We start from the raw sequence: 27838 nt of genomic DNA, 5'->3' as shown, positions 1-27838 counted from the left end.
AAACCAAAGCAAAATGAGGGCAGATGGACCAGGAGATGCTTAAAATGAGAAGCAGTGGAGTAGCAGAAGCCTTTAAAGGACTTGAAAGAACTATTTCCAATAAGTGAATTCTGCCCTTGAGTAAATGAAGCTTAGCATTCAGAAAGCCCTTCTGTGCCGGTGAGCAGTCACACCCATGTGCAGGTGAGAGCAGCAGCTGTGGGTGGTGATACAACAACCACCACTGTGCACATCTCTTGTATCGAAGGGAAGCACTGAGAGTTTCTCAGCCAGATTTCAGTGCCAGGTAACCGGCTCAATAATTTCACACGGGATTGGCACTTGGGAATTTAGGAAAGGCAAACCCTGCTGCCCAAGGGATGGCAGGGGAAAGCAAAGGAGGAAAGGGACTCCTCGGCGCAGGGCAGCGCTCACCGCAGGGCACAGTGGTTTGTCTTTGGCATCCATTTCCGTGTGGAAAGGGCTGCAGCAGTGCGGGGCCGTTCGGGCGAGGGCTGGAGCTGCCAACACCATGCTGCTCCGGCTCCTGACACACGGCCAGGGGCAGCTGGGCTTTGATGGAATTTCCATCTCAGCACATCCACCAGCCCAGCGGGGGATGCAGCCATCCCTCTCCGGCGGGCTCTCCTGTTCCCCGGCTGGGTTGCCCCGCTGCTTTTGCTTCACGCAAACTGTTCAAAGCCACACCGTGTGCACCAAGAGTTATTTTTCGGTGGGACCGTGCGGCTCACGCAGGAGCTGCCGGGAGGAGCTGGGCTGGGGGGAACATCGCTGCCCCTCGCCTGCGGCCCTGCGGGCTCTGCCGCGCCCCAAGCCGGACGCGGGCCGGATGATCGCACCCCGAAGGGGCTCCGCCGCCGTGCCGCGCTCCGTGCGAGCGAAGCGCCGCCCGCCGAGGCCGTGAGGCGGTGAGGTTAGAGCTCCGCCCCGGGCCGGGCCGGGCGCGCTGCTGCCGTCAGCGGAGCGCCGAGCGCGGCCATGAGCGCGCTGCTGCTGCGGGCCCTGCGCGCCGCCCGGCCCCAGCTCCAGCTCCAGCCCCGGCCCCGGCCCGGGCACACCGCCCGCGCCCTGCGCACCGCCGCGCCCCGCCGCGCCTTCGCCAAGGAGCTGTTCCTCGGCACCCTGCGCAAGGTGGGTCCGCGGGGAGCGGGGCGGCCGTGGGGGCCCGAGGGGCGGTGCGCCCTGCCCGGCCCGGTGCGCCTTCCCCTGACAGCGCGGAGGGGCCGCGGGGCGGGGCTGCGCTGCCCGGGGCTGGGGCTGCGCTGCCCGGGGTTGGAGCCACAGGGGGACTGCACTGCCCGGGGGCCATCGCCCGCCTGGGTTCCTGTCCAGCGCTGTCTGGCACCCCCAGGGCCTTTTGCAGCTGCTCATCCCCGGCCTGGGGCTGCAGGGCTCGGTGCGACCCCCCTGCAGGGCCCGGGTCTCTGCCTGGCTGTCCCTCAGCCCCTGATCAGCTGTCCCGATCCCTGCTGGGCTCCCTGCCCTCACCCGGAGGGGAGAAGAGGCGGCTCTGTGTCCCCTGAGCTGGAGCCGGGCTAACCAAAGGTATCTGTTCGCAGCCCTGCACACCAAACACGCAGTGTGGTTCAGAATTACCCAAACAGCGCCTGAAAAGCTGTGCTGAGCCACAGCCCTGTGCTGCCAGCCCGGCAAATTCCCTCTGCAAACACAGGTGTCTGTGTGCACCCGGCTCTGGGCATCCCACAGCACTTGGGGCATTCCAGTCTCTGTTTTTACCTAAAGGATCGAGACTTCATGCAAACTTCTGCCTATAGATTGAGATGGGAAAGGTTGAAATTCTTCTTGTGCTTTGAGATGCCACTGGGCAAAGAAGTTAAAATCTGATCTAGAACACGCTATTAACCAGAGTTTGTTAATGCAAGGTTTAAAGTATGCATTTATCAGAGATCGCAGGGTGAAGTAAATTGAAAGAAGGAATAACTCAATCCACTGAAATGAGATGAGCAATAAAGTCTCCTGCAGGAGACCTTGTCAGGTAAAGTGTTAGAACAGGCAGCAGCCAGGCTGCATTCAGATATGTCTGAGCTTTTTTCTCTCAAATTTCAATACAACAGCTTTCTGAAAACCTTTTAACATTTCCTAGGTCCTGAATTTTTGATGCCAACATTATTGCTCAGAGTATCAGAGCATTAATAACAGATTTTTGTGGGCAGAGATAAACTCCTCTGTTTAAAAGGGGAAAGGCAGTAAAAATTAGGTGTGCTTCTCATGTAGTCTCCCACTTGTTGTGTTCCTTGCTTGGATTTTTATCAATTCAGACCTGTCAGGTCGTGCTGCTCCCAGTTTATGACCAGAGCACCATGGGTGATAAGGAGTGACTCACTCACCTTTGTACCTGTGGCATTAGCAGGTGAAATGTGCTGCGTGTTTGTGCATGGGCTGAACTTGAAACATGGAAACATTGTAACAGTACATTGTATGTAATAGTATGTAATTTGTATCCAAATGAAAGTTCACTCATGTTTTATAAATCCCTAAATAGGGTTACATTGACAGAATTCATGGGTAAGGAAGGATTTTTGCATCCTCATAGTTCTTGAAAATCTCTTAGTTTCTCCCTAATGTTTTTGTTGTTGACACCTTCTGGTCTGGTTTTGGTGTGTGATGAAGTCCTGTGGCTCTCTGTTTCTGTACATCTTTCACAAGTCTTGATTTGCAGAGTGTTTTGGAGTCTTTGGAACGTGTATGTCCCTGAATTTTTATTTCAACTGCATCATTCATGTATTAAAAATTATTAAATAATTGTCTCTTATTTTAGGAAGAAGTTTTCCCTTACCCAGAAATTACCAATGAAGAACTGGCAGAGATCAACCAGTTTGTGGGACCTGTTGAAAAATTCTTCAATGAAGAAGGTATATTATTATTTACTTTTCTTAGTTATTTTAGTTATTATTTCGGTTTTTTATTCATGGAAGTGATTTAGTGATTACAGAGTGATTTAGCTCTAGCAGTTGAATAATATTGTTATACTTAAAACATTTAATTTATTTTATGCATTTATTGCTGCTCATACAGTGATGCTGATTCTATAGCATGTCCATTTATGGCATTTTATGGGCTGTGTTTGGATGTTGGTGAGAAGACATAAATCTCCAAATCAGAAGAAAACAGAAAGTAAGAGCATTCTGGGATAGAAATAGGATTTGAAATTTGTGCTTTTTACCCCTTCATATATTGTGATTTTTCTTTTCTAGAACTTTTTAACTGTCCTGCTCTGCTAAACCTGATTGCAGCAAAATACAGCAGAGATAACTCCTCAATGAGTCATCATTTATGATTATGAAAAATCAAAAGCATTTATGTTTTTTCATTATTAGAGTAATAATTCTATTTGGGAAAGGTCTTATTACCCGTCTGCATTCCAGGCAGTGTTGCAGGATGTTCCTTCTATTAGTGCTGCCATAGATAAGGCAATTCCAGAACAATTGCAGAATATTGGTTTTCACAGACAGCAATTTCTGAGGCAGTTAAACAGTATTGTCTCAGACTTCCCACTGGCACAGATACCAGCTCTGGTTTTCCAAACACTGTGGGAGTTTGGTGAAGCCAGTGATTGTCACACATCACAATTGGTGAGATCCAGGTATTTTAACTCTAAAATTGTAGTGTTGCTCACTGACAGTAAATAAAGAATTTATTCAAATTATAATTTTCTATTCTTTGCTCTGCTGGGGAACATTATTTATGGAGTAAACAACCAGATGTTTAGGGGAGGAATAGAAGGGTCAAACCATGGAGTCTTAACTGCAGGTGAAAATTGCTCAACTTTGAATTCCCAATTATTTCTGTTTAGTTCTTCAGGGTAACTGAGGGGTGTGGTAAAAATAGGTCAGTAGGGCAGCCTGAAACAGCAGCTTGGTGTGATTGGCACGGGGGAGGAGACTCCTTAGCAGAGTCACTTGGGGCTGTCAGTGAGTGACACCACGGGTGGGGCTGTGTGGGAATCATGGAGCAAGAGGGAAAAAACCTCCTCTCTCCCTGGAGCAGCTGAGGCCGCACCACAGACAGGGATCTGCTGCCCAGGAGCTGAAAAGTTAGCAGGAGGAACACAAAGCCTTTTTCAAAATGAGGGTTTTTTCTGAGTAACTCCTCCCAGAAGAGCATCAGAATGCCTGGGTGCCTCTTTGTTGTGCTCTCAGAGGGGTTCCAGAGCTGTTTCACTGGGGTGAATGTGAGCTTTTCCTCAGGATGCTCCATTGCTTCTGCAGAGCTACCTCCTATGTACTTTTTGGAAGGATGGCTGTGCTCCCTCTGCTGCAGCTTACAGCTTTCCTGAGCTGCTTAATGGGATTCCTGTTTGTTTTCACTGCCATGGTACAGAACAGCTCTTTTAATCCCCCAAGAATTTGCAAAACTCTGAAGAACAAGATTTTCTAATTAATTCATTTATGTACTTTTTTTTCTTGTATTCACAACCTAAGCTGGGTTCAGATAGAAAATCCTGGAAATACTTCGCTTATTCCAGTCTTAGAATCTTCTGGTATGCGCAACCACTACACAGAGCAGTGTTTGAGAGAATGAAATAAAGCCTGGGTTTTTCCCACCTCCAAGTCCTTTTCCTGAATATGTCATGAGGACAAACAGGACAGTCAGGCTGAAGGTAGAAAGGAGTCATTCTTGTGAAACTGGGGATGAGAAGTCTGTCTCTATCTGGTGCCATGAGCTCTGTGGCTTCTCTAAAGCTGCTTCAGAAGACTGGAGGAAAATTCCAGTGCAGGGAATTCAGTTCCCCAGGTCTGGGCTGTCACACAGGTTAGAGATCCCACTGCTGCTGACTCAGTGACCTTGGTCCTGCCAAGGGAACCCTCAGTCTCCCAGCTGCTCTGGGCACTAAGAAACACAGTGTTAAATGATGAAACCTTCTGTGTTTGTAGTGGACTCGAAGAAAATCGATCAAGATGCAAAAATCCCGCCTGAAACCTTACAAGGACTGAAGGACTTGGGGCTCTTTGGCATGCAGATTCCAGAGGAATATGGTGAGTAAATGTGACAGAAGAAGAACCCAGTGTATTTAGTGGTACATTTTGGGGTCTGGCAGAATGTGAGCATGAGTGGTCATTTGGCCAAACGAGGAGCTGAGGCTTTGTCCCTGGTTAGTGAAGGGACACAGCAGCAGGAATGTGGCTCTGCCTGCTCTCACCTTGGCTGCCACAGTGAGGGAACTCAGTTTAGCTGGTGTGAATTCCTCTTGGCATAGCGTTCTCCTTTTTGTTCATTTCTTTGGATGCAGGAGGATAGTTTGACATTCTGGGGCCTTGCAGTTCTTGCTGGTGATGCCTAAAATTGTCCTGGGCTCAAAGTGCAGTGACCTCTCAAAGCTGTCATTGGCAGATAGGAATGTGTCTGAGCATGTGGAAGTGTGAAAGTATAATGTCCATTTTTTAAAACAGTATCTTTTGTATAAAATCTCTCCAGTGGAAAACTGAACAGTTCATGTCCTAAAGGACATTATGGTACCAGCTGAGATCAGAGGCTCTAGATCAGATATTCCTCACTGCAATGACCCTTAGAATTGAAAAGAAACTTTCAAGAAAATGTTGCTTTCATTCTTACACATAAATTAAAAATTGGGATTGAAACTAATATTTTCCATGAAATTTATAAAGTGAACATTGCATTGTCTGTTTTCTGTTACAAAAGAAGGAGACTTCAAGGAGAAAACTCCAAGGAAGACAGACCTGTGTGTGACCATCTGCATAACCCACTTTCAGTGGGGAAAATACCTCATTTTCAAACAGAATAGGCTGAAACAAAATATTTTTTCAGTGTTCACAATAATATTGTATATAGCTGGAGACATTCCTTAGCATTTACTCGATATTGAAGTAATACCCAATTTTGGTAGCATTTCGTTACGGTATGAGGCAATATAACAAGTTTAGCTATGCTGCACTGGTTTCAATTTAAGTCCTTACATGCAAATTCATTAAGGTATATTGCTCAACTGGCATGCACTGTAACATGATGTGGCCTCTGGTTAATTAGTTGTTAATTAATGCACATGAAATGCATTAAAAATATTAATAAATGTTTTCATGTGTATTCAGGGCTAGGCAGGGTGGTGTGAGTGTGAGCTGGAGAAGTTCAAGTTCTTCTCTTGAGGATAGTGTCTTGGGAGGAGAAAGATCTGGACAGAGCACCTTAACCCAAATGGGGAGAGAGGTGCTTAGGAGCTAAGACAGATATTGGAAGGTGGAAAGGAGGTGTTGGAAGCAGAAAACAAAGGACAGAGCTCAAAGCAGAGCATTAGAAAGCATCATGACACTGAAAGTGTAACTTGTTATTGATTAACTAGAAATAAGCTTCCTGCTCTTAATTTTTTTCAAGACTCTCAAAGGCAATGTGTTTGACTTTGAAGTCACACTTTAACGTAATAATGTGTTATTGTTGTTTTGATGCTTGTGAAATAATATTCTCTCAGCTTCCAGTTTGTACAAGTGCAGTCCATCCAGCATGCTTGTGGACAATCCAAGTCCTGTGGTGTTGTAATGCTGTGTGCTCAATAAAATCAGAAGGCAGACAGCAGCCATCCTGCTTAAGCAGCTCTCTTAGTCTGCACCATAATTAATATCATTCTAATGAGGTTATTCCCCATTTTCTGGATTTTTGGTGGTGCTTGTCATATTTTAAAGCCATACCTGATCAGTGCTTCATGTGCTGCACAGTTTTTCATTATGGTTTGTAATAGTGACCTCTTCGAATCAAAGTGCAGAACTTTAGTGGGGAAGGTGAAGCTCATGGAATATTGGCTCTGACATGGGCACCACAGGAATTACTGTGCACATCACCTGTAATTTCCAGGCTGGATCCTGAACCCAACACTGCTGGGAAAGGGGAGAAGAAGGAAGAGTTTAGAGAGAAGTGTAAGTTTGGATCCATGTGCTCTGAAGGGAAAGGGTGTAGGAGGCCCTGGTGTGAGTTAGTGGTGTCAAGGGAGACTGCTCTTGCATTTATTCAGGTACACACAGTAGTGGAGCTGTTGGGACATCTGCAGAAATGAGCTCTGGGTTACGCTGACTTGTGCCACTGTTCCAAGGAGAAAATTATTAACCTGGACAAAAGCCTATCTTGATTAATTTTTTTATTCACCAGTATTGTGTAAAATAGTCTTAAATTACATGGAGCAGGACTTGTGGTCCTGACAACATAAGATTCTTGAGTATTAGACTCATATAGGTGCAGCTTTGATTTGTCCTGCTTCATCCAGAAAGCATGTGCTGGGGCCAAGTTTGCTGCTCGGTGTATTCACATTTTTTATTAAAGACATTTTGGAAGGGGTTGCATTTTATCCTTCTCCAGTACCAGTTTGGAAGCCTGCCCAGGGACTATTTTGTGTCACTTCAGTAGCTCTCTCCAATTAAAGGTGTTACATTCCTGTACTTCTGTACTTGAAACGGATTTTTTTGGGGGAAAGGGGCAAGTTATATGTACTAAAATAAAACGTGGTGCTTGTTCCAGGTGGACTGGGTCTGTCAAATACCATGTATGCACGTCTGGGAGAAATCACATCCCTGGATGGCTCCATTGCAGTGACCCTGGCAGCTCATCAGGCCATTGGGCTGAAGGTAATGCTGCTGCTGTAGGTCCAGTAGTTCTGCACAGCTTGTGTGGAAAAGGTGAAGTGAAAAATGTGTGGCCTGGGTGGAACAAATCAGAATTACTGGGGAAGCAGAAATCAGGTTGTTGGTGTCCCCAGCATCCCCTGGTTCAGTGTAAGCCTCTCATGCAGCAGAAAGACAGGAGGTACACAGGAAAATTACTAGTCCAGGGAATATTAAGATAATTGTTATTAAAAAACTACTTTAAATTATCCCCATTTTTTTAAATTGAGCAAACTCATTTAAAGTAGCTAGAATAAATAGAACTGAAATGAATAGAATCTCAGATGGTGAGGAGGGGAGAGAATTCAGAAGAGTGCAGCTTTGTCTAGCTGGGTGAGGCTGCATGTTGGGGAGCTTAGAGGAGAAAACTCATCCAAGAGCAAATGTGAATTTTGAACTTTAATACAACCACAGGTGTGTACCTTTTAGTGGTTGATGGATGTTGGAGTGAAACTTGTTGTACTGTAGTTTTGTTATAACAAGAGAAAATCCCTCATGGAATTGAGCAGACAGTGCTAATGAAAAATATTTTCATGTCTGATAAATAACACAATCCGCTGTTTATTAAACTGTCTCGTGCTATGCCATAAAATTTGCAAATGAAGCTTTCTGAATGTGGTGAAGCTTGTCAGCTCCATTTCATTTTCCACAGGGTGATGCTGCAGTGTTTTCTGTTGCTTGTTTCTGCAGGGGATCCTCATTGCTGGCACTGAGGAGCAGAAGGCCAAGTACCTTCCCCGCCTGGCGTCAGGGGAGCACATCGCTGCCTTCTGCCTCACCGAGCCTGGCAGGTGAGGCACAGCAGCCCCACCCAGCACTCAGGGGTTATTGCTTCCATCTGTACTGCAGGCATTGCTGCACAGCTTAAAGCTTCGTCATTCGGGGCCTATGGCTTCAGAATATAAGTCCATTTTTAATTTTTAATTTTTATTTTTTAAAGGTACAGTTCAGACTGTGTAATTACTCTTTCCCTAGCGTGCTGCTTTTGGCAGTTTCCATGAAATCCCAGACTCTTCTTGTTCCCATCCCAGGAATTAATTTACTTAATTTCTTCAATTAGTTGAAAGGGTACTTTGTGCTATGTCAGAAATAATGTGCTGTGACTGTTCTGGGATGCTTTCAGATCTTGTTCAAAATATAAAAGCCTGTAGTGAAGGAGCTACCCAAAATAAAAGGAAGAATTTTGGTCTTACTTAGAATTTAGAAGAGAGATCTTTGTAGCAGCAACTTCATTTCAAATATAGCTATATTTATTAGTTACTCATTGGCTGGTGCTAATGCTGCAAGTTGAGTTAGTGCAGAAGAGTCTTCTGAAAAGCACACAGGAGATGGTTTGCTGTGTGGCTGTGGAGGAAACTGAGACCAGCTCAGTGTTTGAAGCTGAATCTTGCTTGTCCATGCAGAAGAGTTTCCAGCTGCAGTTTGAACTCATGTCTGCTCAAGTGCCTTGCAATCAGCCTTTGATTTACTTGCTGATTTTCATGTTGCTGTGGCACAGGTACCTCCCAGACATCAGTGATGCTTTTATTCAAGGTCCTAAGCTGGGCTTTGTCCCTCTAAAAGCTGTCCCACTTGCAGGTGAAAGTTAAACCAGCACAGAGATTTTAACCAAGTGGTCATTGAAAGGATTCAGGAGTGACACACAGGAAAAAACAAGGGCTAAGCAAGTTCTGAAATTACTCTTACATCTGTCTTATCCCAGTGTTTTTTGTAAAGGTTGCTGGTCTTAATAACTTTGCCTTCAGTCTTCTGAGAGACTGCAGTTCTAGTGCACAGAGGTAATCATCTTTAGACCTGAATTTTAGAAACCTGTTCCCATTAAGATAGCAGCTTCTTGAATTAAGATAGCTGTTCTGAAAACTTAACATTGACTCCAGTGAGCCCTTGAGACATTTGAATTTGTTGGGGAGGAGACTTCTTTCAAGGGGGAGATTGAGCTGCTTGTTCCATTATGGAGTAAGGTGGTGATTCCGGAAGGCTGTGCACAGAATGGAAACTTGTGACTGTGGTGTGGTCATTCACCTGCTGATTTCCTCCTTGATGTGCCCAAGTGCTCATTAACAGGGACTGTCACCTATTTATTTTTCATTTCTGTTGAGCCTCTCTTCACCTGGGATGTAGAACAGGGTGTGAATTTTTGAGGAGCAGCTTAGATGCTTTAAACTTGATGTGTTTTAGAATGACAGTCTCTTTGTGTGTTCACACAGCCAAAGAGTAGCTCCAGAAAGTTGCTTTTGTGGCATTCTGCACATTCTGGTCAGGTCACAGCCCTGATAGCATGGTAATGAGCAGAAATATCCCCTCAGGTAACTTTTAGAGCTGCTCAATCTAGTGAGCTTCCTTGTTAGTTTAAAAACTAAAATTTATAAGCTGCTATTTAATAGAACTGTAACCCCTCCTTTTCAAAAGATGGAAAGAGGAAAAATGTATTTTTTTAAAGCATGTTTATATCTTTAAACATTAATAACTTGTTTGTTTTTCAGTGGGAGTGATGCTGCATCCATCCAGACAAGAGCAACCCTGAGTGAAGATGGGAAATACTTCCTATTAAATGGCTCCAAGGTACCACTCACAGATTGGAAATAGGAAAGGATTTTGTTAAAAGTGTGTAGGAAGTGTTCTTGTCTTTTGCAGCATTGCCATCATTCTGGAATTAGGAGGTTTCCAAGCTAGAGGAGAATTGCTGTGTCAGAAAGATAACCCTTGTTGGTTTAGGGGCAAAGGGAATAGATAATCAATGTAAGGGAATCGTTGCCTTAAACTCCTGGTAAGAAAAACAGAAAACCACCCTGGGTTCCTTCTCTGTCACCCACTTGTGGGTTCAGCTTCAGGGAGGGTTCGTTAGTTAGTTAATCATCCCGCTCCATGACAGCTTAAGGAAAAAGAAACCTAACCCCATGTTTTCCCATCTCTTCATTCTTCAGGACAGATTTTATGGGTGTTTTTAAAAGGAAACTTGACAATGAGTTAGAAATAGGGCTGCTTGGAACCTTTCTGCTAACAGAAACAATGACAAAATCCAGTATTGAAGAAATGTGGAGGTGTTTTTGTACAGCAGGTTTTTTCAGCATTCTGTTCTTTGCCCAGTCTCTTACAGAACCCTTTGAAACTCTGCTCACAGAATCAGCACAGTTACTTTTCTTACACATCTTCCCTCTCTCAAAACAGGTCTGGATCTCCAATGGTGGCCTTGCAAGTATTTTCACAGTGTTTGCCAGGACAGAAGTTGTGGACAAGGATGGGCAGGTGAAGGATAAAATCACTGCATTCATCGTGGAGCGAGACTTTGGGGGTGTCACTCATGGCAAGCCTGAGGATAAATTGGGCATTCGAGGCTCTAACAGTAAGAATCACTTCAAATTGTTAGCAGAAGTTGGTTAATAGTTTAATGGTTTGTTTTGGTTAGATCATTGAATTCAGAGGCAAATCAGTATCTATTCCATGTTACAGTATGTTTCATGTTTCTTTAGCTGGCTTTTCCTGGGAGTCCTTTCTAATGCAGGGTCTGAAATAAGAACTCCATATTGTGGAGTTCATTCACTGTGCAGTGAAAGAAATCACTCAGGAGATTCAGTTGCCAATAGGTTTAATCTGGAAGTCCATTTTCATCAGCTCTTCTTAAGCTTATTGATGATTGCAGCTTTTCACCATCTGTCTTTTGGACTTGACTGCTCTATCAGTTCATTAGAATTAAAACAAAATAAAGACAGAACTGTAGTTCTCTGTTTACACAATGTACATGCATTAAATTTTTAATATTTTGCATCAGTAATTGATACAACATTAAAAATTTTCCCAAATTCTCACTTCTTTGGCAAAGGAAGTGTAGTTCTGTCATAAACAATGAATTAGGAAAACTTCATTTCATGTTACAAACAGTGACTTATGATCCTGAACGTCTTTTAAATACCTCTATGTCATATTTGATCAAGTGTTAATTCTGTGTTTCAGCCTGTGAAGTACATTTTGAAAACACCAAAGTGCCTATAGAGAATGTAATTGGAGAAGTTGGAGGGGGATTTAAGGTAAGCAGTGGAGAATAACTACTGGTGATTGTTAAAAGCCTGAAGGAGACTGTGCTTCCCTCTATATTGAGGTTTCCTCCTGGGTAATTTGAGCACTGCCACACTGCAGGCTACTGGAGACTCCCCCACTGAGCTGTAAATTGGTTTCACTGGACAGTGCAGTGTGCCATAACCTCAGATTTCTGTGCATTTCTTCTCAGTGCAGTCACAGAGCTGGCTCTGCTCCTTGCTGGGCTTTGGACTGGTTTTTGTGGTGTCCCTTGAGAAAAGGGAGTGAGTGCAGTTGCCCTTCTGACCAGGATCAGGGACATGTCCTCTGCTGGTTCCTATAGCCAGAACATGGAAAGGGAGAGAGAGGAGTGAGTGTCCCAGGGAGTGGTTGGAGGAAAGCCCAGATCCTGCACAAGCTGTCCTGGCTGTCAGGTGGTTTTCCAGGGCTGGATTGTTACACAGGGAAATGCTGGCAGGATACCAGGAAAGGTACCACTGCTCTCTTTGCTGGTGTAACCTTTCTCTGAGAGTCTGACCTGGGAATTTGCAAAACTGCTCTTATTCCTCACTTTCTTACTCCTGCTTTAGCAGGCAAGCCCAGGCCTAACTGCTAAATGAAAGAATGTTCTTTATTGTAGTAGAGAGTAAAAGACGATTTTTTTTGTTTTTTCCTGAGATAGGATACCACAGGTTAAAATGTAGGACAGTGACTTCTTTTTTAACAGACTTTGACCTGAGTCACCCCTGTTGAGAAACACCACCACCAGATTCCAAAATCTATTTTTGTACATTATTGATCTGTATTTCATTTCTACACCTTCATTCTTGTTCCATTCTGTGGTAAGTTGCTGAAAGGAATCTGAAGCAGGGAGCAGCCATCACAGGTCAGCTGGCAGGAAGAAATACTGTGTTTTCTCCTTCATCTCATAAAGTAGAGAAGTGCTGTCCAGCTGGAATGTTTGTGTTGGTTTGAAAACAAACCAGTGGGAGATCACAAGTCAAGATTGAAATTAAAAATAAGTGAAATAATACAAGGAAAAGCACTGACAAAGTCAGATACAACCCAACACCCTGTTAGGGTGGTAGTAGCAGTCCAACTGAAGTAGTCCAGTTGAAGCGGTGATCCTGTGACGGTCTAGTCTCCAGCTGAAGATCCAGTGGTAGCTCTAGTCCTCTGGGAACCCAGTAGACAGGGCTAACTCAGGCAGTTCCAAGGCCAGGTTATATCCAGGTGGGAACACCTGGCTCCTCCCTCCTCGGCAGAGCATCTCACAATGGGATGAGATAAGTCCATGAGTCACATGGTGGGTCCCTGATGGCCCATTGCCTGTCATCCGGAGTGGGTCATTAGCAGGTGATAGCAGCTAACGGCCCACAGCTGGTGGTAACAGAATACTTAACTACATCTATATTGCAACCTAGGACAATGTTGTTGCAGAATGTTGGTGCAGATTAATACTTTTTTATCTACATTTTACCTTCATGTAGTTAGGACAGAGATTAATTCCAGATTTCTGGATCATCAGTCTCTGGAAACTGTTTCAGATATAAAATGGGATGTAGTAGGTGGCAGGGATAGCCCAGTTTTGAAGCACTTTCCTTGGGAATGCTGAGTGCTGTGGTGGCTGATGTGAGGACAGGTGTCCAGGACTGGAGGTGTGTCCAGTGAGGAATGAAATCCAGGGAAGCACTCGAGCAGGAAGCAGTAACCAGCATGGCCAAAGGAAAACGTAGCCTAAACCCTATCCATTTCCTTCACAGGTTGCCATGAATATCCTCAACAGTGGAAGATTTAGCATGGGCAGTGCATCTGCTGGAATGATTAAAAAATTGATAGGTGAGTGATTTGGGTGCTCTGCATTGCTGAGTGCCAGCAGAAACTGATAATGAGGCAGATAATGCAGGACATTCAGAATGGGAACTTGAGTCTTGGTCTTGTCATAATATGCCTTGACATCTTTGAAACACTAAAATATGCTTATTTTAAATAGTTGTTAAAAGCCTGTTTACAGAGGTTTTAAAGTAAAGATTTTTTGCAGTTCATGTAGTGTAGGTTCAGTTCATAGAGTGGGAGGTTATTGCCTCTGTTGGACTTCGGAAGTAAAATGTTCTTTCCAAGAAAAAACCTCTGTACCATTGCTTTTAGAAAGTGTAATCTCCCCTAGAACCTCCCACTGAATAATTGACTCAAAGCTACACACAGTAATTAGTAATAAAACTGATTTCTGTCAATAATTAGCCAAAATTAGAATGGAAATCTCTCTAAAGTAATCAATTAGCACCAAAAGTGATTACCTCTCCAAGAGTACAGGTTCACGCCTCAGGCTGTGGACCAAAAGCCTTTGGCAGGCTGATCCCAGACTTGATCAACACTGACACTGTGAGGTTGTTTTTCACCAAGTGGTGCTCCTGGAGCAGCCAGGGCATTACTGGGCACAGACTGGAGTATCACCATCCAGGGAAAGACACCGGCAGCAGGAATGGTCTGTCACAGCTCTTCTGAGATGGATTTGTTTCTTCTTTCTTTAAAGAAATGACGTCAGAGTATGCTTGTACCAGGAAACAATTCAATAAGAAGCTCAGCCAATTTGGATTAATTCAGGTAATAAAAAATGAAACACCTAAATCTCTGTGCTAAGTGCAAGGGCATAGATTACATTGGGGGTATTTTGGCTGTACTTGTTTAAAGGATTTGCTAGAAATTTGTGTGAACTTAATGCTGACTTCCGTACTGATCTTGTACTGACATCTTTTAAATGTCCAGAATGATAAATGTATAAAAATAGCTTTTATTTCATGATTGTTTTGAAATGGTACTTCTTATTAATTAGCATTTGATAGTAAAACATATGAAAACTGCAGTTGTTTTTAAGCTTGAGGCTTGACTGTGGGCTTTTGCATCTGAATTTCTGTGTGATTCCTCATGCTGCTCTGCCAGGAGAAGTTTTGTTTGATGGCAGTGAAAGCCTACGTGATGGAGAGCATGGCTTACCTGACTGCAGGGATGATGGACAGGCCTGGCTTCCCAGACTGCTCTGTGGAAGCTGCCATGGTCAAGGTGAGCAGGGCTGGGGAAGGGCTCTGTGCTTCATCCTGCTCTGCAGAGTGCTGAGAGCTCAGGGTGCTTTTGGGCAGGTGTTAGAAACACCTCAGCCAGATGGAATTAGGGACATTGCTCTGTCTGGATCCCCCAGCCTCAGACCCGGGGTTTTGTCCCCATGAGAAGTAAAACCTGCAGGGAACAGGTTGGGAATATCACAGCTCTCCTGGGCTGGGCTCTGATGAGGTCTCACATGAGCACAGAGACACTCAGTTGCAGCTCCAGCTGCCAGCCCGGCCAAGCTGCTGCTGCCCCAGCTTTCCCAGGGAACTGGTGGCAGAAGAAACCCTGTGGAATATCCAGGCTGTGGCTGCCAGGGAGTCCCTCATGGTGTGGTCAGTGCAGAAAACTCCTGCTCTGAGCCCCAACCAAGCAGCTACAGCTGCTCTGCCAGCATGGCTGCCCCTTTCCCTGCAATATGCCCTTCTGGAGACTGCCCTGTGCACTGCAAAGGCACGGTTTGAGTTTGCCCAAACACCCTGAGCTGGAGGGACACTGCTTCAGGCAGGTTAGCAGCACTGGTGTAACACAGTAGGAAATACTGCAGCAGTGTCCTGTAGCTACAACCCCAGAGCAGGGTATGCTGTGTTTATTGCTGATTTATTGATTATTCACTGCTGATCCAACCCTGTTCATGGCAGGTGTTCAGCTCTGAGGGTGCCTGGGCATGTGTGAGTGAGGCGCTGCAGATCCTTGGAGGCCTTGGCTACATGAAGGATTATCCCTACGAGCGTTACCTCCGGGACACCAGGATACTGCTCATCTTTGAGGCAAGTACCAGGAGACCACTGTTACTGTCAACTGCAGCTCACACATTCTGTAAAGGTGGGCAGAAACCTGAGGCTTTGGTTGACCAGGGATTCTTCCTTCAGCTGCAAAGTCTGTAACAGAGTAAGGCTGTAGAACTAACCTTGTGTTCTTTGGAATATCAATAGTTGTTTCCTATAATAAAATAAGCTATGACAGCTTTTATAGACTGACCACAGTGTAAGTTACAGCAGGAACTGGCACCAGTTCTCTGCAAAGAGCAGAGTGGTTATACAGAGATAAATACCTGTAGGATATATACAGTGATATGTACACACTGGTAGTGGATTTACAGTTTCTTAGAGACTTGCTGGATGATTAAACAAACATACACAGCTATTTTAAATACACTGAGAAAAAAGCATCCCAGTTCACAGCTTGGGTTGTTGCTTCTTTGATCAGACTAAAGGGCTCTAAATTAGATAAAAGTCCAAAACTATGTGGGTGACAAAAGTTCCTCCTCAGTTTATGGTCAGTAAATTGCTGTAACTGCACATGCTGACTCACAGTGGAATCAAAGAACTGCAGCTGCCAAAGCAAGAGCCTCAGGAGAATGCAGTTGGCTTTGTATCAAGCATATTTTGAAACCTTTTTACTGCCTTATCTGTTCTAGTGTAAGCAATAGGATTTGGATAAGAGTTATGGGCAAAACTTTAATTTTTAAACAGATTTCTCTAATAGGATTTTCTATTTTTATTGTGGCTAAGCTGCTCTGTTGGTGCCTATGCTTTCCTCTTGTGTGCTTCTCCCTAGTGAAGTAAGGAAATTCATGAAAGATCAGCTTATAAGTTTAATTAACTTATTGATGGGCATTTATATTTAAAGTTCTGAAGTTTGGTCTTTTTCCAAGTGGAATTGTCAGTGCCCATTGTGTCTGCAGTGATCAGTAAAATCACTGAGAGACTTGATTTTAACTGAGCTGATTTTGATCACTTCTACGAGTATTTAAATGTTCCTTCCCTAGAATAGTGCAGAGCCCTTTTCACTCAAAATGCATTTAGTCTGATTTCTTTTTCAGTGGGATGCATTTGTGTGTTTAATAACGAGGGGCTCAACTTCAGCAGAACCATGTGAAATCAGAATTAAAATTGAGATAAAGCAAAAGCAAGCAGTTTATGGGTGGAGGGAGTCGTTTTGTGATACTGGAACAGAGGGAAGGGCACAGGGGCACAACAAACCTGCTTGGAAAACACTCAGTATTGCAAATGTTGTAGATACCCACCTGTCTCACTTTCCATTCTGTTTTTTCCAGGGAACCAATGAAATCCTGAGAATGTACATTGCACTGACAGGGATGCAGCATGCAGGCAAGATCCTAACTGACAAAATTAAGTATGTTCTTGTTTATTGGTAATAGTTTTTAATAAACTAAACAGAACCTGGTAACTTTATAGATAAGAGAGGAAACTGTAGGAATACCTGCAGAATTTTCAATGTATTGCTTGTAAAAGGTAGTTCAGTGTTACAGGGTCTATGTCTTTTTAATGGGATGGTTCACAGATTTAGGAGTCTTGGCATTTAATGCATTTTATCTTAGACTTTGGCACAAGCTGTAATTATTTCTTCCAAGACCAGTAATGAAAATTTTGTATCTGAATAAAGTTTCAGTATCTGAATAAAGTTTTGTTGTGTATTGACACAAGAGCTGCATTGTGCAAATTGGAGTACTGGTCTCTCGAATTCCTCGTGCATCTCTTGGAGAGCAGCTGATGCCTTGGTAATTCACTGACAAACTGCAGGTGTTTTGCTAAAGCATTTAGAATTTCAAATGGTTATGTCTGGACCTCCTGGAGTGTCTTTAACAGCTGTTCTTCCTCCATTTCAGAGCAATCAAGAAAGGAAATGTGGGAGTGGCCCTGGAGGAGTTCCTGACCAGGTTACAGGACACCTTGGGCAAGAAGGTGGATTTTGGGCTTGTGGGTGATGGTGGAGTGGTGCATCCCAGCCTCCAGGTAAGGACCTCAGTGCTGAGCATTCATGCTGTTTGTCACAATTTGATCTCTGTTTTTGCAAATCAAAATGTGTTTAGGAACAGTGAGATTTTCCAGTGTAAGCAGATGTTGACACTATGTCAGGATAAGAAGTTAGCTATTGTACAGGTATCAAGGGAGAAGGAAGCCTACTCCAATTCTGTATTTATACCAAATCCAGGTTTACATCCTGGATTTGGGCAATTTGTATAAATTGAGCCTTCACCATACTAAAGTCTCTGTTGTAATGCTCTGTGGCTGTCCTTCATAGTAAGATCAGTCACAAAACACAGGAGTTTCTCCTGTTTAATTGTAACAGAGTTTCAGGTAAGAATTTCTGGGAGCTATACATACACATATTCGCTTTACCACTTAGGAAAGGGTTTTTATGACTAAGAATGAATGTTCTGTTAATAGCAAAAAGACAAGGTATGTTTTTTGTAGGATGTTCTGTTAGTTACTTTTGTAAGCATAAGCCTATAATGAGAGTTACCAAGAGTAAAGTCTTAAGAAATTTTACTGCATGTTTGAGAGAAAGAATAGTGCCTGTCTGGCTTTCAGCAGCAAAGTGGATGAATGTTAAAAAAGAGAAAATCCAGTGTCCTGTTTAAAGGGGATGAGGGTGTGCTGCTTTATCTGTTATAAAACTACACAGATCATTGTATTTTCTCTTTTGTTGTATAGGAGAGTGCCAAGAAACTTGAAGAAAACATTTATTATTTTGGAACTACGGTCAGGGGCCTGCTAAGTAGGTTTGGCAAGGTAACTTTATCTGTTGTCTTCGTGACTGAATAGTTTATCCTCTGCAGAGAATTGTGTATGGTAGGAGCCAGAACTTCCTTCACATGGCACCTTCTCACTGAGTGGGAGGAAATACACTGACATTCTGTACTCAGTGTAATGGACAAGTTACATTTTTAAAACCAAAACCAAAGCATCAGCAATCTCAGTGAATTAGTTGTTGTCTTCTCCTGTGTAAGCACAAATCCTGCTGCTGCTGCAGCAGCTCTGAGTCCTTGCTGTGAGCAGCCACTGGAATCCACTTCCCATTCCCAACTGAATAACTATTCCAACAGGTCCTGAATTTATGCTGTTCATCCCTATTGTGCAGCAAACAAATCCATTATTCTGCCATGCACAGTGCTGGAGTTCCAGCAGGGGAGGCTGAAGGTGGAATACTCTGGATTTCCCATGTTGTGGCAGTTAATCTGATGTGTGCTAAGAGCTCTGCCCTGTTCTCTCAGCTCAGTACATTTTTTGAACAGGCCTAATATATTTGATACTAAAATTTCAATGATTTTTGGCATTTAGCAAAGTGGTTTAAGATGCACAGCAATTTTACGGTATTTCAAGAAAACTGTTAAAAGGTGCATTTTAGTTAATCCAAAATGACCTATGATAACTTCTAATAGGGTAGAACCTCTATATGCGAAGTAAAGCTGGACATAAATGTAAAGTATGAATGCTAATATTTGGTTAAAGTTTTAAACTGACAAACTAGAAGCTAATAATGATTTTCACTCTCCCAGACAATAGTGGAGGAGCAGCTGGTGCTGAAGAGAGTGGCAGATGTGGTGATTAATTTGTATGCAATGACTGCAGCCATCTCCCGGGCGAGCCGCTCCATCAGCATCGGGCTCAGGAACCACGACCACGAGGTGAGTGTCCTTCAGTGTCATTCCCACTCAGTCTGTGCTCCTGGGAGCAGGCAGCCTGCATTTGTGGGGAATTCACAGCAAACTTGCCCAGAAAAGTGCAGCAGAACGTGGCTAAACCACTTGGGTGTTGTGGGTGTGCAGCAGCCTCTCAGGGGCTCTGCTCGTTGAGCTGCACACTATCAATGTGTTTCAAATACTTGTTTAACACATATAGAGCCATTTAGAACCTGATTACAAATCTGCACATTCTCTCCAATCTCTAAATGCCGTGCAGTTCTTCCCAAACTCTTTCCATGTGATCATAAATAATAACACATAGTCACAGTGGTATTTTGGCAATAGATTTGGGGACAGCAAAGAGGTTATTCAGTAGCTCACATAAAGTTTCATGGTTACAGTTATGCTAGAGGAGAAGCACATTCGCTGCCGTTCAGTGTTAAATCCAAACTGATGAAGCTTTGGGTTTGGCCTTGAGGCTTTGCTCTGTGTGTGTGAGTTGTGTTCTGGATTGATTCCCAATCACTCCTGGAGCCAGTTTTGGGTGCAGGCTCATCCCAGCCCTGACCCTGGGCAGCTCTGGGGTCAAAGGCACAGCTAAGGCTGCGCTGCTCATGACTGGGCTGTAGGGCTTCGTTATCAAAGGGCTTGGAGAAGTTTCAATTACTGTGTTTTAACTACATGATTTTGTTTATAAAATTCATTCACTAGCTTTTAACTCAGTTTTACTCCTTTTCCAGGTGCTACTTACAAATATCTTCTGCACAGAAGCCTATTTCAAGAATAATTATGCCATGGCTCAATTAGAAAAATGTAAGTACTATAGAATAATTTTTACATACTCATGTTTTTCACTGACTGTGATCAAAAGTAGGTGGGTTTGATGTGACCAAGAGAATAATTTTGTTCTGCTTTCAATTCGAACAAGGAGCAGAGCTGGAACTTGTTGAACAGTCTCTTCACTTCGTAGCTAAAGCAAACTGCCAGGGTTCTTTTTCTGGGGAGTATAAAATCTATCAGCAGCAAATACTCCTGTAAAGTAACTGATGATAGAAATTAGGCATCAGGACCGTTTGGGAAGTGCTGACCAGTTGAACAGTCTGTAATAAACTCAGTCTGTAATAATCAATCTTTTCAGAAGAGAATGTTCAGTTTCTTTGTGGCACTCCCATACTTGCATTTGTATTCAAAAATACTTTCTGAAAGAAATTTAGAACAGCTCTTTATGGTACCTTAGTTGATTTTTCTCTGTTTCTCTATAGATGCTGATGAAAACCTGGATGATTCCATTAAAAAAGCTGCAAAGCAGATCTTGGAGAAGAGGGCCTACATCTGCTCCCACCCCCTGGACAGGACCTTCTGATCCCTCCCTCCCTGACAGCAGATGCTGCTGAATGTAAATCAGGAAGGAATTTGCTGCAGTTCAAGTATTTGACACCTCAAAAGTACCTGTTATTTAATGACTTTCCTAAATGTAACTGTATAGAATAAAACTTTCTAACTACAACTTCATATAAAAAGTATAAGTAAAGAGATTTTATCTAGAGCTCAAGTTACTTTATTAGATGTATATATGTCTGTTTCCCTTGGAGCTGGATGGGGACATGTCTTCCCAGTGAAGGGATTGTATTTCTTTTATTTCTCAGTATTTTTTGCACTACAATGAGCTGCTTATTGACTGAGCAAGTGGTGAAAGACTTGGGGAATCAGAAGAGTTCTGTTTGGGTGGCACCTCCAGTGCTCATCTTGTCCAGGACATGGGAGTTCCCAGTGTCTGGGGATGGCTTTGCTGTCACCCTGAGCTCCCATTGAAGGGTTTTACCTTGGATTCCAGCAGTGTCCCCATGTTCTGTTCTTGGCCTTGGTCCCTGGCCTCACCCAGACTCCTTTGCTGTGCTTTGGCTTTGAAAACAATAAATAGGGGGTTTATTTCAATGCAAGCTGTCATCTTGTTAGAGAAGCCTCATAAGAAAAAATTTTAATGGGCAATATAAAAACACTACTTTTAATATTCAGACATACTGGCAGCATACACACTTCTGCCAACCCTGGACAGAATTTGGCCATCTCTGAACTGTCCTTGCAGAGTCAGTTTTATCCCATGACATGTAACAGATCAGGTGCTAGTTGTAATGGATGAGTGACAGCACTTCCCCTTAGCATTCATGTGGCCAAAGCAATTTATTGCAAAAGTCCAGGGTTTTTAAACTGTTAACTTGTTATGAGTTTACATTCTTGTGAGGCACAACAAACGTGTTAAACCAACCACCCTAAACCACAATAGGAACAGGCATCAAGTGTAACCAACCACCAGCAGCATGGTGTGTGCATTTATTGGTTCTATCAATAATTTTCCAATTAGGTAACTTGTTTTTCACCACTATTTAACTGAGTCCTTCCCACAATGCTTTCTGGTTAGCTGGAGTAACAGCAGACACCAAGAGTTTTACAAGGCAAACAAGACCCCCATTTTGTAAGGTTTTTCTTATCTGCAACAGTGACCCATTTCAAGAGTATCCCCATACTTGCCTTTGGGAATTTATTGCTGAACAGGTGACAGTAGGAAGGCAGCAGGGAAAAAAGAGGGGGAATGACCTTTGAAAATTCAGGAAGTGTTTAAGGATGTGATTAGGTAATGTTGAAAGGAAATTAGGCAAAAGCTCAGGATTTAATTTGGCCACTAGTGTAAAAAATAAACAAAATACTGTTTTTATAAATACATTAATAACAAAAGGAAGGCTATGGAAAACGTCCATTCTTTATTGCCTATGGGGGAATACAGTCACCAGAGATGAGGAAAAGGCTGAGTGAATTAAGGTGCTGCCTTTGCCTGAATCTTTACCAGCAAGACCACGGCCTGTGTCTCTTGGTATTTCCTGTAACCATTTCTTGATGGAAGGCAGAGTTGGACTGAGTAGGAAGGAGGAAACATTTTGTTGTTAAAGAAATCATGGTGGCTATCTAAGATCATGAAGCTCAGAGAGATTCCTGTGGGTCACTTCTCGAGCTTGTCTTCTGGACGGCCCTGTCCTTCAGGAATGTCAGTGGCCCCTCAGCTCAGTGTCACCTGCAAACCTGCTGAGGGTGCCCTCCATCCCTTTGTCCTTGGCATTAATGAAGGTATTAAATCCCATTGGTCCCAGTTTGGAGCCCTGAGGGACACCGCTGGTCACTGATGTCCATCGGGACTCTGAGCCATTGACCACAACCCTCTGGATGTGACCACCCAGCCAGTTCCTCAGCTTCCAGCAGATCTGGAGCTCTCCAAATGAAGGAGAAGGGTGCTGGATGGGGGGACTGAGTCCAGGGCATTACAGAAGCCCCGAGCAGTGGCCTCTGTAGCTCTTGCCTTGTCCACTGACAGTCACTCCACCATGGAAGGCCACAGGCTTGGTCAGGCAGCACAGACCCACTGTGTGCTTCTCAAGGTTTCCTTCAAAGCATTCAAGAGGTTGAGTGGTTCTCCCTCTGTTTTATTGACTGACTTTGTTCTTTGAGTCCCTTAAATTTCCCACAAAGAGGAAATGGTGAAGTAAAGGCTTCAGCTCGCCCATGGAACAAAAGGGCTGCGTTAGCCTTGGCCCCCCACAAGGTGCCAAACGGAGCTCCAGCCGGGAAGCTGCCAACAGGAGGGAATCGCGCATTGTCTCCAGACACAGATCACTCCCTCCTCAGCCTCGTGGGCTGTGGCTGACAGCGCCTGAGGAGCTCAGAAATCCTTGGCTGTGTTCTCCTGTTCTGAGGGCACATGAGCTCTCGCTGCCCCTGTGCCACTGCCCAGAGCACAGGGCAGACCTTGGTGGGGACTGTCCCAGTCCTTGCACAGAGCTGCCTTGCAGGACGAGCTCCCTCCCCAGGAAGGAAACTTCCGAAGCTGCGGTCCATCCGCACCCAGGCCGTGAGGTCACAGCAGGGCCATGAGGTCACAGAGGTCACGGAGCCCTGTGGTTGCACAGCACCACAATGACCAACCAGTCAGTCCTTGACCACAACTGTTGCAGCAGCAGCGGCAGCAGCGGTGCTGACATTGATACAGCAGTGTCAGGACAGTGGTGGCAGCAAGAGCTGTGGGACTGGCTGAGGGCAAGGCACCATGGCCCTTGCTCTGCGCCTTTTCCTCCTGCTCCTCCTGGCAGTGGCCCTGCATGCCAGGGCTGCCCAGGCTGCTCCGGTGGGAGCGCGGAGAGCAGGTGAGCCAGCAGCCTGCCTCCCCCTTTCCTGGGACAGAGGCCTCTTCTCCCTGGAACGTGTTGGGAATGCTTTTCCCCAGGGGTTTACAGGGGGTTTCCTTTGTGGGACTGAGAGAGCCCCGAGGGGCCCTGGGCTGGTCCAGTTTCTTCCCCAGGGATGTTGCACAGGGCCTGCAAAGAGGGTGGACAGTGGACAGGAGCCATCCCAGAGCACCCCAGGCCCTTCTGTAGCTTTGGCCTTGTCCATTGACATCTGGCTCCCACCGCATTACGCAACCGCCTTGCAGTGCCCAGGGGCCTAAGAGAGAAGGGGATCTCAGCACCCCACGGAAATGGTTGCAATCTGTGCTCTCTTCCAGATTGGGATCGTGAGATGGATTATGTGGAAAAACTGGTGAATGACAGGCTGAATATCTTGGAGCTTGGTGGAGGTAAGTTCACAGCATCCCTTTCCTGACAGAATAATCAATCAGTGTCAACATGGCAAGATCTCACTCATGTGCCATTTCCCTTACAATCCTCTGAAGGTTGAAAGAATCTGGAAATCTTGCCCTGCTCCCTTCTCGAGCCCTGAGTGATCCCGCAGGATCGCTGTCAGTGGGAGGAAGGAGCATTTAGCTGTCAGTCTTCTTCCCGTGCGAAATGCCAGCTGCTCCTTCCGCGTGCTCTGTGCAGGCACAGAGAAGAGCAGAGAGGGAAGGTTCTGGGCCCAGGGATGTGCCCCCGGGGCTCTGTGCCTTGCGCGGCTCCTTTGATGGCCCCAGGGAGCCTGAGGGGTTCCTGCTGCTGCTGCCAAGCCCTGGCTCTGGCTGGGGCGGAGTTTGGAGCGGCTGGCAGCTCCCGGCAGTCCTTTGTGCCCTGCCTGCCCTGCAAGGGGCTCCTTCCATCCCAGTGTGGGGCCACTGCAGGCACGTGGCGCCTCTGCCTGTGCTCCTGAGTGGAAGGCAGGGGTGAGGGAGTGCCAAGGAGGGATCCCATTGCCAAGGTGCACTCACTGACACTCTGGCCTGAAAGAGACATGGAATTGCTTTCCGTTAAGGTCCTCCTAGAGGGAAGAGTAAAGATATGGAAGACAGGAAATCCCTGGAGGCAGCCAAACATCTGGACCAAATGCTGACTGATCTGGAGAAACGCCGTGGTGGGTGCATTTCCCTCAGCCTTCTCCTGAGACGCAGCAGCAGGGCCTTTTGCTGCACATCTGGGCACTCTGTGCCCGGCAGAGCCTTGGAGCCTTGCTGCACCGCTGCTGCCTTCACACCCTGCAGGGCTGTTTCCCAGCCTGGCCTGGCTGCAGCTTCTCCCCAGCCTCTGCAGGGAGGCATTTGGCACCAGCTGACAGGGTGTCCAAACTGCCCCATGGGCCCTGCAGACCCTGAGATCCCCTGTAATTTCCCAGGCTCTGGGTGGAAAAGGCATGGCAGCTGTTTGGAGGAGGGAGGGTCCTGCTGGAGTCCCCAGAAACCCATCCAATTTTCTGAACCGTATCCATTTCTTGGAAAAGTATTGCCTTCTGAAGATTCCACCTTTCAAAATGTTGAATGCTTCCATCTAATCTGGCTGTGCCCCTTCCTTTCTCAAGTGATAAACGGAATGAATGTGCTGATGGCGAAGTTTCCCGGAGGAAGCAGTGGCTCATTGGCAGCCTCTGCTGAAGGAAGGGAGGCGATGCCAGGCACAGCCACAGGAGGTAATTGCTGGGCCTCTGGGCCTGAGCCCTGCTGAGGCTTGAGCTGCCATCTCTGCTGCTTGGCAGCGCAGGCACAGCCCGGAGCAGACAGGCACAGCACAGACGAATTATCTCGAGAGGGCTCAGGGGACTCGGCTACTGAGCAGTCCTGCTGGGGTCCCTCTGTGGGAGACTCATCCTGAAACCTGAGAGTGACTGCAAGGGGTGCCCATGGTGGGGAAAAGGCAGAGGGGGAGAGCAGGGCTGCAGTGTGTCCTCAGGGGCCTGACTCCATCTCCCTGGGCTGTGGGAGCTGTCCCAGCAGGGCAGGGAGGGATAGCTGTGGCATTGCCAGCTGCACTTTCCCCCAGTGCCTTAGTGAGTGTTTCCTTTTTGTTCGGGAGAGTGACCTGAGGGGCCCTGGGCTTATCCCATTTCCTCTCCAGGGATGTTGCACAGGGCCTGCAAAGAAGGTGGACAGTGGACAGGAGCCAACCCAGAGCACCCCAGGCCCCTCCGCAGCTTTGGCCATGTCCATTGACATCTGGCTCCCGCAGCCTTACCCAACCCCCTTGCAGTGCCCAGTGCCCTAAGGCAGAAGGGGATCCCAGCACACCATGGAAATAGTTCTCATCTGTGCTCTCTTCTAGATGAGGGTGCTGGGAAGGCTTCTCCAGCAGCAGGGATACAAGAGGGTTTGGAACGCTTGGGATCTTCTGCAGGTAAGTTCTCAACGTCCCCTCAGAATATAATCATTGGCCACCTGGCAAGAACCAGGTTGTCAGGAGCTTCTGTGTTACAGGTGCGTCTGCAGGGAGGGCTCTTCCAGCTCCTGGGCTGGATGCTGCGCGCAAGCCTGGCTCCCGTCGCAGGGGTGAGTAGTGTGTCCCTGCTGAGCCCACGGGCTGAGCACTGCTTTGGTGTGATCCATTCCTGTGACATGGAACTGCTTTGCTCTAAGGTCCTCCTAGAAGGAAGAACAAACTTACGGAAGAGAAGGAATCCCTGGAGGCATCTGAACAAGCAGACCGAATTCTGGCTGAACAGGAGACAGAGCACGGTGGGTGCATTTCCCTCAACCTTGTCCTGACACTCAGCAGCCAGGGCCTTTTGCTGCACATCTGGGCACTCTGTGCCTAACCCAAACCCACTGCAGTCTCACTGCCCTGCTGCTGCTTTGACACCCTGCAGGGCTGTTTCCCGGCCTGGTCTGGCTGCAGCTTCTCCCCAGCCTCTGCAGGAAGGCATTTGGCATCAGCTGACAGGGTGTCCAAACTGCACCAAGGGCAATGCTGACCCTGAGATCCCCTGCAATTACCCAGTCTCCGGGGGAGATCAGGAGGGGTAGATGTTGGGAGGAGGGAGGTCCCTGGCCCAGCCTGAAGAGCCTGGGCTTTTTCCTGAACTTTATCTACGTCTTTGACAAGTATTACCTCTTTAACATGCTGCCTCCCTGATGGGTAATGCTTCCATCTGATCCAGCTGGGCCTCTTCCTTTCTCCAGAGATGGACCAAAAGGCTTTGCTGAAGACAGCACACCCAGGAGAGAGCAATGTCTCTGAGCCAGCCGCTGATGCTCGAAGGGAGGAGATCCCAGACAGTGCCACAGAAGGTAATTGCTGTGCAGGGCTCAGGCAGGCTCAGCCCTTGGTGGGGCTGTGTGGCAGCAGCTCTTCCCCCAGCAGCAGCCAAAGCTGGAGATGCCTTGGCTTTGAGGCCTCTGGAGCACATTCCACAACCCATGGCAAACGGGACTTGTGCACCAACATCCCTCCTGCTGCAGCTGCCTACTCGAGCTGCCCTGAGTGCCCAGAGGCCCAAGGCACAGGAGCAGCCCTGAGCAGGATCCCTAGGGCGAGCCCAGGGCCAGAGCAGTCGCTGGTTCCCACACTGGGCAGGGTCAGCCCTGTGTCCTGCGAGAGCCTGACTCTGTCCCCTTGGGCTGTGGGAGCTGTCCCAGCAGGGCAGGGAGGGTCGGGGCTGGCAGCAGCCGCTGCAGGGATGGCTTTGGCTCGTGTCCCTCGAAGGAGCGACTGCCCAAGCAGCTGTGCTCCCCGCAGGCTCTCCTCCCGGCCTTGTGGGCTTTGTTGGGTGCCACAGCCTGTGCCAAGGGGCGGCAAGGTGCCTGCAGGGCGCAGCACTGGGGGAAACAGAGAGCGTCCTGGCCGTAGCCAAGGCGCTGCCAGCTCAGCAGCAGTGCGCAGCTCGGGCTCACGATCCACGTTGCTCCCGCAGATGTTATCAGTGATACAGGAACAAATGACCCAGGTCCAGTGCGACTCCCAAGAATTGTTTGCCCCCGGGATGTGCGCAAGTCCTGCATGATAGGCACAGTAATCACAATCTTCACTGTGCCACTTGTCCTGTGGTGTTGCTATTTTGGGATCCGGAGGTTCCGTGAGAATAGACAGTAAGTTGTTGATTTTTCTCCAAAATTTTTTTTCAACTCTGCTCACGACATTTGTAACCCGACTAATAATCATGCTGTTGTGGAATTGTGACAGTCCATGGTTGTCCAAATAGCTCTGCTGAGGGTTCTGCTGCTGTCCAGTGCTTTAATTGGCCTCTTCACTGCTGGGCCTTGCCCTGGGGAGCCTGCTTGGGCTGAAGGCAGCGTTCGCTCCCACTGAGGCTGCCTGGCCAAGAGCAGCCCCAGGAGCACTGGGCAGAGGCAAAGCACGGTGGAGAGGAGAAAGGGCTGGGGACAAGATTGCCCTTGAAAGGCAGACGTGCTCTGGGGCCACTGCTGGCCAGGGACCCTGCCCGGAGCCATCCCCTGCTCGCTGGGGCCTTGAGGGGCAGCTGTCCACCT

At 46.5% G+C, this 27838-nt stretch overlaps 2 protein-coding genes across 3 annotated transcripts; both read left to right on the top strand.

Annotated features, from left to right (window-relative positions):
• Positions 1–959: 959 nt before the first annotated feature.
• ACAD9 (acyl-CoA dehydrogenase family member 9) lies at positions 960–20716 on the top strand. Its single transcript, XM_085073097.1, has 18 exons — positions 960–1131; positions 2780–2873; positions 4896–4997; positions 7480–7586; positions 8313–8413; positions 10106–10184; positions 10791–10965; positions 11574–11647; positions 13400–13475; positions 14170–14240; positions 14577–14696; positions 15380–15508; positions 16798–16877; positions 17371–17497; positions 18200–18277; positions 19045–19173; positions 19911–19983; positions 20433–20716. Exons 1-18 carry the CDS (start codon positions 979–981, stop codon positions 20531–20533), a joined length of 1869 nt encoding a protein of 622 aa, XP_084929223.1. The 5' UTR covers positions 960–978; the 3' UTR covers positions 20534–20716.
• Positions 20717–23173: 2457 nt separating this feature from the next.
• On the top strand, positions 23174–27474 carry LOC146431909 (uncharacterized). Of its 2 annotated transcripts, none has more exons than XM_085073124.1 (9): positions 23174–23360; positions 23720–23791; positions 24400–24498; positions 24940–25047; positions 25677–25748; positions 25829–25900; positions 25988–26086; positions 26531–26638; positions 27280–27474. In XM_085073124.1, the coding sequence occupies exons 1-9, from the start codon at positions 23264–23266 to the stop codon at positions 27438–27440; spliced, it is 888 nt and encodes a 295-aa protein (XP_084929250.1). In that variant the 5' UTR covers positions 23174–23263; the 3' UTR covers positions 27441–27474. The 2 variants fall into 2 exon arrangements, with proteins under 2 accessions (XP_084929250.1, XP_084929249.1); XM_085073123.1 differs by having other exon boundaries at positions 27262–27474.
• The last annotated feature ends 364 nt before the right edge of the window (positions 27475–27838 follow it).

Source organism: Lichenostomus cassidix, chromosome 12 (genome assembly GCF_008360975.1).
Source record: "Lichenostomus cassidix isolate B80296 chromosome 12, HeHo_3.0, whole genome shotgun sequence".
Classification (NCBI taxonomy): Eukaryota; Metazoa; Chordata; class Aves; order Passeriformes; family Meliphagidae; genus Lichenostomus; species Lichenostomus cassidix.
The sequence above is the reverse complement of the archived record's forward strand: the minus strand, read 5'-3'. Positions and strand labels throughout refer to the sequence as shown.

Excerpts from the sequence above, each read along its gene's own strand:
- LOC146431909 (XM_085073123.1), top strand. The coding sequence starts at position 23,264 with ATGGCCCTTGCTCTGCGCCTTTTCCTCCTGCTCCTCCTGGCAGTGGCC. Across the intron at positions 23,361-23,719 it reads GGTGGGAGCGCGGAGAGCAG|ATTGGGATCGTGAGATGGAT; the intron begins GTGAGCCAGCAG and ends GCTCTCTTCCAG. Across the intron at positions 23,792-24,399 it reads TATCTTGGAGCTTGGTGGAG|GTCCTCCTAGAGGGAAGAGT; the intron begins GTAAGTTCACAG and ends CTTTCCGTTAAG.
- ACAD9 (XM_085073097.1), top strand. The coding sequence starts at position 979 with ATGAGCGCGCTGCTGCTGCGGGCCCTGCGCGCCGCCCGGCCCCAGCTC. Across the intron at positions 4,998-7,479 it reads GCAGATTCCAGAGGAATATG|GTGGACTGGGTCTGTCAAAT; the intron begins GTGAGTAAATGT and ends TGCTTGTTCCAG. Across the intron at positions 8,414-10,105 it reads TGCCTCACCGAGCCTGGCAG|TGGGAGTGATGCTGCATCCA; the intron begins GTGAGGCACAGC and ends TTTGTTTTTCAG.